This window comes from Anolis sagrei, chromosome 6 (assembly GCF_037176765.1).
Source record: "Anolis sagrei isolate rAnoSag1 chromosome 6, rAnoSag1.mat, whole genome shotgun sequence".
NCBI lineage: Eukaryota > Metazoa > Chordata > Lepidosauria > Squamata > Dactyloidae > Anolis > Anolis sagrei.
The window spans coordinates 79444752-79457572 of NC_090026.1; the positions used below are offsets into that span (position 1 = coordinate 79444752).

The 12821-nt window shown below is 38.8% G+C and overlaps 1 protein-coding gene across 1 annotated transcript in view; it reads right to left on the reverse strand.

Annotated features, from left to right (window-relative positions):
• NEK11 (NIMA related kinase 11) overlaps nt 1–12821 on the reverse strand; it is a 117828-nt gene that overhangs the window by 60032 nt on the left and 44975 nt on the right. The window contains exons 5-6 of the mRNA XM_067470213.1: nt 11625–11689; nt 6997–7123 (exon numbers count right to left, since the gene is read on the reverse strand). Of these exons, the coding sequence (XP_067326314.1) occupies nt 6997–7123; nt 11625–11689 (192 nt within the window). The remainder of the gene's footprint in view (nt 1–6996; nt 7124–11624; nt 11690–12821) is intronic.

Sequence of the window (12821 nt, forward strand, 5' to 3'; positions counted from 1 at the left end):
AAATCCGTGCAAAAAGTGAATGCGAAATGGTGCAATGATAACTGGAACGGCCTTAGATTATGATATTGGATTATGTGAATTTAATAATTTTAATGTTGAATTGTCTTAGTGGTTGTTTTTAGCGCATATGTATATGTTTTTATTTGCTGAATATGTGTTGTAGGGCATGGAATTGTGCCTTTATGTGCGCTGCTCTGAGTCCCCTTCGGGGTGAGACGGGCGGGATATAAATATAGCAAATAAATAAATAAATGACAGAACAGGGAAAAGCAAATGAAACAATGTATTCACCAATGCAGCGCAGTAGCTGTTGATTAATGAAGTAAACTAATCACAATCGAGGGATAGCAGAGAAGCAGCATGTTCAATTCAATTGAAACCAAAATGGATAAGAATTTAATTACCAACACTGAAATATCAGTTAATTGTTCCACCATGGTGTCGTGGTATTGTTCAAATTAAATCAGCTTAATGTGATAATGTAAAATAGAATGTGCTCTTTATGTTTCTATAGGAAATAATACAAACAATTATCCTCTGAGTTATTGCAAATCAAATGGTATCTCATATATGAGCACAATGAAATCTATTCTCGCTGTTTGTAGCATTTTAAAGAGAGCACTGAAAAATATGTACAAGTTGTATGAGATTCATAAAGGTGATTTTGTCTCACCCATTTCTGGTTTTCTTTTGCTCCATACTCACATAACTTTAGCGATAAAACTGTTTTCTCCTGGGGTACTGGGGACCAGCTTCTTTGCTACTTTACATTTCATAATCTACAAGAGGAAACAAAGTAACAACAACCACAACAATCAAACAAATGTTTCTTAACTTCTTTGCTATTTTTTCCCCAAGGGAATACAGTGTACACGCGCTGTAGTTGCACTCAACACTGCAGATTCTAAACAGGGCTAAACTAGATGCAGCATTAATCCTACATGAGGGGAAAATGTGTTTTTGATATTTTGAATGGAAAATGCTGTGAGAGATATGAAGAGCTTACAAAAACAACACATTTATTATAATTTAAGCGTGTAATAGAGTCCATTTTCATGGGGAACCTCAAGGAAGAACATTACATGATTCAGATCCAACTCTACACTTTAGCAGAAGGAGGCCACCCCCTCAAATAATGAATTGGGATGTCATGAAGGAGCAGTAAATTTCAGTGATTTAATTGGTTAGTGTTGTATTGTTACAGTGTGGCATAGGGAGTGACATATGTGGGATTTTCTGCCTAATGAGGCAAAAAACCAAAACCAAAAACAAAATATGAGTGTCTTTGGATATAATGCAGCTTGACCTGAAAAGGTGGGTCAGAAACAAGGAATCATTTGCTGTTCTATCTCAGGCAGCAAATGTTTCTAGGCAAGCTGAGCTTAAATAAACCCCAGCTCTGTTTCTATTCTTCTAGATCAGTGGTTCTCGTGTGTTCCCAGGTGTTTTGGCCTACAACTCCCAGAAATCCCAGCAAGTTTACCAGCTGTTAGGATTTCTGGGAGTTGAAGGCCAATGCATCTGGGAACCCACAGAGTGAGAACCCTGCTCTAGATCAACTACTACAATTAGGATTCCTACGAATGTCCTGGAATACTCTCTACTTCATTCGAAAAAATGCTGCACTTGCAGAGCTCAGATGGTGTTGTATTTCAGTGTAAATGTCAACTTTTGGTGGGTCTTTCTACAAGTGTCATTCTCAACTTTTGGAAAGATTCCATCAGCATTGCCTCTGAAAGATCCTGCAAATCTCTTGGAAAGACAGGCAGACAAATGTCAGCATTCTGAAAGAAGTGAAGACCACCAGCATTGAAGCGATGATACTTTCCCAGCAACTTCGCTGGACTCTCAAACCAGTCTCAGCTCAAGAATGGAAAATAGAATGTCGGTGGACAATAAAAGAGATTTAAAGGTGGCCTTAAAGTTAATCTTAAAAAATCTGGAATAAACACTGAGACTTGGGAAGTCCTGATCCTTGAGCATTCTAACTGGATATTAGTTGTTACCAACAATGCTGCGGGTTTTGAAGAGGCATGAATAGTGGGCAAAAGAGAGCGATGTGCCAAGAGGAAGGCCCATCAAGCAAATGCTTGTTGCCATCACCTTCTACTTGGAAACTTATGTCCTCATTGTAACAGACTATGTGAATCCAGAACAGGTCTCTACAGTCACAGGCCTACTGGCAAGACTCTACCCTTGCAAAACAACCATACTTTGCCATGAATGATCACCTATGATATGACATTTAATAAGTCCATCTATTTGTGGTGATCAGTATCAGCTTGACAGCACCACAACACAATATTAAAAACAGTAGGGAAAAGATTTACAACAATAGAATTATGTACTAAACAACTTGGCAATGATTCATTCAGAACTTGGTTCTGTGTGATATGACATAATGAAGGTAAATGGGTAGTGTACCATATGAGCTTATGTGGTTTGGAAGTGCTTGCAAGAAGACCAGTGCTGGGAAATAAGATTCCTAGTTGGAAGGGAACAATTTCCTTGTCTTTCTCCTTCTTTCTTTACTAAACAATTACAAGTAATAAATAGCTAGGAGAGCAACTTCCATGTCAAGAAGAGGGAAGAATGAGTCTCAAAAGCAGCAATACTGCAAAGGACAAACAGGATAAGGTCAAATGAGAATGGGGAAAGAGGGAGAAACTGGCACTAACAAATATGTGTGTGTACACACAAATGTAATTTGTTTGTTTATACAGAGGGTTAGAGATAAATACTAGGGATTACAATCAAGTTAGGAAACCCAAAGGGAAGGTGCTAGAAAAACAATATCTATCACGGGGTCTCTGCATGTATCTAAGATCTTTAGGGTAGAGATTCGTTTTTCAAAGTCTACTCTAGTCTAGACATTTATTTATTTATTTATTATAGTGTTTTTACAGCCTGCCAATGTAATGGAATATGCAGGTCACCTTTTAAAGATAAGGTTTTCTGTCCCAGAAAATTTACTCTACTTATGACAAGTTGTACATTGATGAGAAATGTGGAAAAGGGCCCATTTGAAGTGTATCAGCTGTAAAATTAATATAGCACACCCATTCCAATAGCATATTTAGAAAACAAAATTAGACCAGACAACGCGGTTAAATACCCTATACAACAATTCTGTGCGCAAAGTCTCATAACAGAAAGTGCTGTATAAGGCAGTTTAGATGTATATGTTTTACCTTTAAAGGAGTCATTCTTTTTTTAAAAAAAGATTCTTGCCTTTTTTTTTTTTTGCTGTCCCTGCTTTAATGCATACGGTTTCATAAAACCTATTTCTGTATTCAAAATACCTGTAATTGATCAGCAATGTATGGAATTCTTAAAATCTCTGTAGCTGATGGCCTCAGTGAAGGATCCTTGCTCAGCATACTGAAATATTAATGATATGAAACAAATCAATTCTCATACTAACAAAAACCACTGAGGGCTAAATCAGTGCCAAACTGTCAAAATAACCTACCAGTGCAGCACTCCATCAAGTTCTCTTGGATAAATATCAGGAAGGGAAGGGGTCTCACCCTCCACAATTTTTAGAACAATAGATAAAAAATTATGGCCAGTAAATGCATGATCCAAGCAGCACATCTCATACAAAATACACCCTAGTGACCTGGAAGACAAGGTGGAAAAAAGGAAGGAAATTAAAAAAAACAAGGAAACATATTCAGTTATTTATTCTGTGACTGCTTTCAATGTTGTTCACTTTGATTCTTGTGATAAGAAACAAAACTGGGAGGGCTCAGGAGAGCGCCAAGCAAGAATTGTAGACTATAATAATAATAATACTTTATTTATACCCCACTAACATCTCCCCAAGGGACTCGGTGTGGCTTACATGAGGCCGAGCCCAAAATACAACAATACAAGCAATAACAATAACAATACAAGTAATTTAAAAACAACAGAACAATAAAACAATAACACAAGCATTATCAATAGGACAACACACTTTAAAATCTATGGGTAGGCCAAATGTAATTAAAATTAAAAGATTAAAAAATAATCCTGGACATGGGCGATGGGGCAGTTTGTGGGAACATACGAGCAGACCTAAAACAATATAAAGTGCTTTGGAGGACAAAGTGCTATGGGATCATTATTCTGGGAAGGCACACTGGAACAGCCACGTATTCAAGCTCCTCTTAAAGACTGCCAAAGTTGGGGCATGCCTGATGTCCTTAGAAAGTGAGTTCCAGAGTCAAGGGGCCACCACCGAAAAGGCCCTCTCTCTCTCATCCCCACCAATCGAGCTTGTGATGCAGGTGGGAGCAGGGCCTCTCTAGATGATCGAAGAGATCCTGTGGGTTCGTATACAGAGATGCGGTCACGAAGGTAGGCGGGTCCCAAACTGCTCAGGGCTTTGTAGGTAAGAACCTGCATCTTGAATTGGGTCCGGAAAATGAATGGCAGCCAATGGAGCTCCTTGAATAGCACGGGCTACGGCCTCTCTTAGGGCCTACTCTGCGGCTATAAGGCTATAGTCTTCAATGATCCTGGCTCAGCTCCTCCTTCCCTGTGTTAGGAGGTTGGGGGAGTTGTAATAGGATTCACCTCATCTAGGTTTTTGGACACTTAAGAAATCCTTTTCTGGAAACACACTGTTTATTCTCAAGCCCCAGATCATGATCAATTGCCCCAAAACCATGCTATCTGGTCACTTATTAGGCTGAAAGAAATGTTTAAGAGTAATGATAGTGACTGAGTATATTTAATCTTGTAATAAGAACCTATCAACAGCTTATGATACAGTAAATCATCACCTCCTCTTGAGAAAAAAATGTATAGTATCACAAAGGATTACCACCTCACCCGCTTCATAGGAAATTGCTACAAAACAAGAGCTTTTTGTTGAGTTCTAGGGTAAGAGAAGCAGATGGCAAAAACAGAAGAATGGCCTACCTCAGGGGAGCATGCTTGCTCCATCAATGTTTAATAGTTGCACAAATGATCAGCCACTGCCAGAAGGGACAGAGAATTTAATCTATGCTGACGATCGTGCCATCACCGCTCAAACACGGAGGTTAGAAATGGTCGAATAGAAGCTCTCCGAAGCCTTAGGCACTCTTACTGCCTATTACAAGGAAAACCAGCTGATTCCAAATCCATCTAAAATGCAGACATGTGCTTTTCACCTCAAGAACAGACAAGCATCGTGAGGTCTGAGGATTACTTGGGAAGGAATCCCACTAAAGCACTGCAGCACACCAAAATACCTGGGAGTCATTCTGACTTACAAAAAGCACTGCCTTGAATATCAATCAAAAGTGGGTGCAAGAAATAATATCTTACAAAAGCTGACTGGCAAAACCTGGAGATCACAAACAGATGCAGTGAAGACATCTGCCCTTGCGCTTGGCTACTCTGCTGCTGTGTATGTATGCCCAGTATGGAATACATCTCACCACATTAAAACAGTGGATGTGGCTCTTAATGAGGCATGCCGCATTATCAAAGGATGTCTACACCCAACACCACTGGAGAAATTATACTGTTTAGCCGGTATTGCACCATCTGATATCCGCCAGGAAGTAGCAACCAGCAATGAAAAGACCAAGGCATTGACCTCTCCGGCCCAACATCTGTTTGGATATCAGCCAGCATGCCAATGACTTAAATCAAGAAACAGCTTCCTAAGATCTACAGAGATACTCGCAGGAACACATCAACAAGCGTGAGTCCAAAAGTGGCAGGTAAAAACCCGGAACCTCAATCAGTGAGAAACTTTCTCCTGGGCACACAGAAGATTGGGTGACTTGGAAGGAACAGAACAGACTGCACTCTAGTACTGTGACATAGGGTTGGTTGATCCAAGTTGTAAGTTTCTTAACTCGTAATGAAATCATAAATAAATTACCTTTTGAAGCGATATCGACCTGTTTTGGCAAATCGGAAGTGTTTTTGCCATATCGAAGCCGCGTCCGCCATCTTTCTTATGACTTCCACCAGTGAATCGTAGATGCTGGGGGCGTGGCCTTCAGGAAGAGCTGTTCTTACCCAAGCCCACCTCCTTCCTCTTTGCATCGGCGGCTTTTGCAAGGTGGGCTTTGTGAGGTGGGCGTGGCTACCTCCCTGGCGACAAGCAGCGATGCAGAAGAGTTGGGTATAGCCACACCCACCTCGCAAAGCCCACCTCGCAAAGCCGCCGATTCAAAGAGGAAGGAGGTGGGCGTGGGTAAGAACAGCTCTTCCTGAAGGCCACGCCATTCCCCTGCCACCCATCGCCGTTCGCAGTCACCCACCCAGGGAAGGGAAACTGCGAGATTTTAAAACTAATCTCACAGTTTCCCTTCCCTGAGCTACTGCGAACGGCGATGGGTGGCAGGGGAATGAGGTGGGCGTGGCTACACCCAGCTCTTCCTGATGGCCACTGGGGGAAACCACATCACCGCTTGTCGCCAGGGAGGCCAGGGAAACTGCGAGATTTTAAACTAACAGGGGGGAGGGCAGCTTTCATTAATGAAGTAAATGAAGCTATTCAGATTTTTGCTATTTCTGATCTTTTTTTCAAGAAAATTTGAGAAATAATTTTAAAATCGAAACGTCAGCACCCCCTATATACGAAACGAGTTTAGAACCATTTTTTTTCTTGATCAACCAAGCCTACTGTGACATGCGAGTATGGAGAAGAGCAAACCACAGACCACTTACAATGAAGTCTGATTCCTGCCACATGCACAATGTAGGACCTTCTTACAGTGAAACCAGAGTCACTCCAAGTGGGCAGCTTCTGGTCAAAGGAAATCTAACATAATTCCAAGTTTTCAACTTTGTAATTTTTTATACATTATAACTATTCTCAATTTGCTTCTGACACAATTAATAAATAAGAACCTTACATCTGGATAGCAGCTTATTTCCAGAAAAAGGAGTGATAAATTGCATAAGAAACCCCAATAGAAGGAAACATACTTTTTAAAAAGATATATATTATTATGACTTACTTAATCATTCATTGGAAGTCATTCCTTAATCATTCCTACTTACCAAATGTCTGATTTTGTGTCATAACCTTGATGTTGCAAAGCCTCTGGACTCATGTAGAAAGGTGTCCCAGTAAATGTAGTTGCTAAATCACAGGAGCCCATCAAGAGTCGAGAAACTCCAAAATCCCCTTGAAAAAAATATTTTTTAATTATGTCGAGGAAAAAGTATAAGAAAAAATGATGCAAATTCAACTTGAAGTCAAAACAAAAAAAAGTAAGATCTAAGCCATTAGTTTGACAGTATCATTGTAATATATCACATTTAGTCATGTAAAATAAAATCTAGTAACAGCTTGGAGATAAATAGTTCATTAATTTTTTGCATTATCAGGTTGGTACATTTTCTAGTGACATGAGTTAATCCTTTACACTTCCTGCTTAATCTCATCCAGTAACACATACATTCATTTTATAGTGTTACAGTTCAGGGAAGTAGATGGCTCAGACACTGTGAGATTCAATAACAAAGACAGACCTAAGGACATGAAAGATCAGGATTGCAGAAAAATACATCACCTTGCTTTGTTTCCAAGATAGCTACAAAAACGCAACAGAAATTTTAGGAAGCAATGAAAGAATCGTGATTGAGAAGATAGTAAAGAAAGATAATTAGATTGACAGGTCTGGAGAAAGTTTGAAGCCAGGGTAGTGATTACATTGAATACGGAACTTGGTCTCAAACCACTGTGCAGGTTCCTCCATCCCCACCTCCATTTCCTGCAGAAATGCAGAGATGAATGGGGGGAAGCAAAGGACAATTGAAAGTGGAGGTCAACTAGATCCCTGCTCTTAGGGCAGTGTTTCTCAACCTGGGGGTCGGGACCTCTGGGGGGGGGGTTGCAAGGGGGTGTCAGAGGGGTCGCCAAAGACTATAAGAAAACACAATATTTTCTGTTGGTCATGGGGTCTCTATGTAGGAAGCTTGTCCCAATTCTATTGTTGGTGGGGTTCAGAATTCTCTTAGATTGTAGGTGAACTAAAATTCCCAGGACCTACAACCCCCAAATGTCAAGGTTTATTTTCCCCAAAGTCCACCAATGTTCACATCTGGGCATATTGAGTGCTCATTGGATGTAGGTGAACTACAACTCCAAAACTGAAGGTCAATGCTCACCAAACCCTTCCAGTATTTTCTGTTGGTCATGGGAGTTCTGTGTGCCACGTTTGGTTCAATTCCATCATTGGTGGAGTTCAGAGTGCTTTTTAATTGTAGGTGAATTATAAATCCCAGTAACTACAACTCTCAAGTGACAAAATAAATCTCCTCCAACCCCACCCATATTCAAATTTGGATGTATTGGGTAGTTGTGCCAAATTTGGTCCAGTGAATGAAAATACACCCCACATATCAGATATTTACATTGTGATTCATAACAGTTGCAAAATTATAGTTATAAAAGTAGCAACGAAAATTATGTTATGGTTGGGGGTCACCACAACATGAGGAACTGTATTAAGGGGTCACAGTATTAGGAAGGTTGAGAACCACTGTCTTAGGGCATTTCTTGGCAACTTCTTTAATAGATTCTTCATTGCGCTTCATCATGTGTGTGTGTCTACAATGCATGCCACATTTTGTGGAGCCAATTTCTCCCCGGGTTTGGGATACACCTGTATCTACTGTGGCACATGTTATGGTTATATGTGACCTCTTTTAATTCAATGCATCTCTTTTAATGCATATGAGCATTGGCAGTATGCTTTTTGTGGCTGTTTATTTCATGTCATCATAGTGTCCGTGTAGATGGCTTTTATCTAACAAAGTAGAGGACAAAGAAAAAATCTCAGGCAAACTATAAATTTGCATGACACAAAAACACAAGGACACACAATGTTCCTTGTAGGGCTGAGGAGGAAGAACAGGAACTGCAGGTATTGAACTATCCAGGAGAAAGTTATTTTTAAATGTCAGTTCAAGCAGCTATTCTTAGCACTGAGTTCAAAAACTAAGTAGAACAGACAAGTTGTTTCTTCTTCTGAAATGAGTACTATACTTCTACAGCAGAAATCCAGGCTCACAACAAAATACTGGATCACCAAGTGCATTGAAACAGGGAGTCAAAAATGAAGCTTATTAGTTATTAATTCCATCCATTAAAGCCATCAGTAAAACTATTCATGAAAGCAATCAGTATATTTGAAGACCTGAACAATATAATCACACCTTTCAGAGAAGACTTTGTAAACTATACACACACACACACACATACATACACACATACCCATAAATAGCAGTTTTTCTTTTTGTTTTGGCAACAAAAGGTCCTTCAACACAGCCATATATCCCAGAATATCAAGGCAGAAAATCTCACAATATCTGCTTTGAACTGGGTAATCTAAGTCCATACTCAGATAATGTGGGATTTTCTGCCTTGGTATTCTGAGATATAAGGCTGTGTGGAAGGGCCCTATGTCAAGCAGTCTCCTGGAAGAAGAAAAAGCTTCTGCTTACAGTAACCGAGAAATTAAATTTAAAGAAAAAAAAAGAATACATTTCAAATACTGCAATCTAAACATAGCTTTTGATGGGGTAATTTCAGAGCTATCACAAAGCTTCATTTTTAAAGTAATGGTGGATATTAGGGGTGTGCAAAATTTCATTTATAATTAGTAAGTCGTATCTAATTTATAAGTTTTGTATATATTAAGAAACATGGGGGGCTCCCACACAAAAACTTAATGATAATAATAATAATAATAATAATAATAATAATAATAATAATAATCTTTATTTATACCACATCACCATCTCCCTAATGGGGACTCGGGGCGGCTAGCATGAGGCCAAGCCCTTCTACAAATACAATCCAACACAGTAAATTCCAAAAACAAATACATCAAAAATTAAAATACAATAAAAGTACAATAACAAAATAAAATAGTAAAACTAATTCACACAATATAAAATCAGATAGGATCCAATACTTTTTCGTTTGAATTCTGTAAATCTTGGAAGCCTATGAAAGTCTGTTTCATTTTCAGCGGAAACGAGGAAAGACATAAAGGGTGCCATGAGGAGAGGAAACCAGCAGGACAGGACAAGGTGAGTGAAAGAGATTGAGGGCGAGCACAGAATTCTGAGAAATGTAGTTTGGGAGAGAGAGGAGCCCTATGCCAGAGAATTCAAAAGGCCCTGCCCTAAACTACATTTACCAGAATTCTGCTCAGCATCAGAAAGCTCTAATTAGGATTTTTCCCTCCTAGCAACAGCCAATAAATTGGTGAATCTGCAAAAAGGAGGAAATACCAAATTCAACTACAGTAGGGATCCAGTAGTTAGCTGAACCAGTAGAATTCCCAAGCAATCAGCAAAAAATGAAGAAATAATACTTTAAATAACAAATAAATTAAAATCAATGTTTAGCGGAAATGTACGTTCAAATTATGTACATGTCTTAGTTTGCTTTTAATTATGGTATTAATTTCAATATTAATTTCACTTCAATGCAGAATTCATAGTATGGTATAATATGGGATATATTAGTTAGGCCTACTTTTTAATAGTAACTCTCAAGCAATCAGAAACGACAATTATCCAGCAATGTATATTGTATTTGTCCACCTAGCTTAGTTTTGCATTCTAAGTAGCTGCAGTTCTCCAAGTTAGCATAATATTTATTTATTTTTATTTCAGAGATTTCTATGCTGCCTTTCTTCAGAGCGGACCCAAGGCAGCTCACGTTATTTTCAAAAATATCCATAGTAACATAAAATCATTAACTAAAAAAGAGATAGTAAAAGTTCCAATGATAGCCACTAGCATGACAGCACAGATAAAAAAGAGTTCCTGAAATATGTAAAATATATTGCTTTTTAAGATTTTCAAACTGATAGGACATTAAAATGTACATGAATATACAGACAAATATCCTAAAGAAAATAGTCCAACAAGGATTGTACAGAAGTAGTTTTGTGTGCCATACAAGCAAATAGAACTGTATATTTTCCACTGTAGAAATAAAACTATCAATGCGTTGAAGTCACAGCTGGGCGCTACCACACATATGAAACAGATATACATATATGGGGGAGGTCGTCTCTGGGCCAAATGAACATATTTGTGTGCGTGTCTGTATATTTTTAGCTCCCTTGTACAGGATGAATGAAGATATGCTTTCCCGATCCATCTTTCCTTATGTATCGACATCCAATATCCTACAGTTGCTAAGGGCATATTCATAGGTAATTCTGCATTATGTGCAGCATGAAAAGAGGTTTGAGACTCATGTGAATATAAGAGTTTCACTAGAGAAAGTGCATGGAAACCACTCTCAGAATAAAGCAAGGTAAATGGGTAAGGACAATAGAACTTTCACTCTGATCTGTAACACACTTTCTTCTCAGCTAAGCTGATCAGAGTGTGCTAGGCTGAGGGAAAGGTATCAGGGAAAGGACTGCAAAGAATTGTATTATGGGAGGATGACCAAAAATCAGTGCTCCTCAGATATACTAAGAACTAGCATCAGCACCCAGCATCCTCAGACCCTAGAACAGCTGCCCAACCATCTCAGTAGGAAACCTTGAAGCTGCCACAATACTTCACAGCACTTCCAATGCAGCATCATTCTGTGTTATTACATAAGGCGATTTTACCAGAAGAACAAGATCATGTTATGAAAAGATTCTTACCAATTTTAACAAGATTATTTTTCAAAAAGATATTCTTAGTTTTCAAGTCTCTATGAAGAATTCGCCTGAAAATAAAGAAAAGTAAAACCTGTCATCAGTGATATAAAAACAATAATAAGAATAGGTTATTCTGGCAAATCTATTTTCTTTCCTATAATGAAATGTCTTTCTTTCCCCAAAACATGTTCTCCTTAATCCAAAACATTCAATGGATGTGATTTGGATGTGGATACCACTGATTTTAAATTAATACTACTACTACTAATAATAATAACAACTTTATTTTTATACCCCACCTCCATCTCCCCAAAGGGGTGGCTTACAAAGGGAGAAGCCCAGAGAGCACAGAGTTAAAAACATAATGCAATAAAGTAAAATCAAAACAAAACCAAATAGAAACATATCACAATAAAACATAACATCATAAAAACAGTACCATGCAGAGCAATAAAAGTGCTGAGTTCAGAGAGATTTGAGTTTGTGTAAAATTCCTAGATAGAGATAAGGGAAAGTGCAAAATTCAGTAGGCAGGGGTGGGAGATTAATGTCCTTGGGCATTGTAGAGCAGAGGGGCATGCTAAAGTGCCGGAACTTAGGTATTATTGGGCCAATTCTTTGGAATTGCCTGGTCAAAGACACAGTGGAACAGCCATGTTTTTAGGTTCTTGTGGAAGGTGGACAAGATGGGTGCCAGTCTGATCTCCCTAGGAAGAGAGTTCCAGAGCCAGGGGTCCACCACCGAGAAGGTCCTCTCCCTCGTCCCCACCAACCGCACTTGAGACGGAGGTGGAATCGAGAGAGGGGACTCCCCAGATGATCTTAGGGCTTATGTCGGTATCCCAGTTGACATTCAGTAATTTAACATTAGTGAAGGTATCTATACTTGATATTTCAAGTGTCAGAAGACATTCTTTTACTTTTTTAATGTTAATTTTCCTATCTACTCCTTCTTTTTCCATCTTCTTTCAAGCACCCCCAATGCTGCATTCTAAAACTGCCTCCCCTCCAAATCTATGTATGTGTATATCCTGATATTTAAGAATATGCACATTATTATCTAAGTACTAACTGGTATCAAGACTCAAAGGACACAAAATCTATTCCATCAGAAAATTATCAAAGTCCTTTCTCCAGCACAGTATGCACACACTAAATAAATAAATAGTCCTCTGAGGCAAGCTGCCAAGTGAAGTAGAA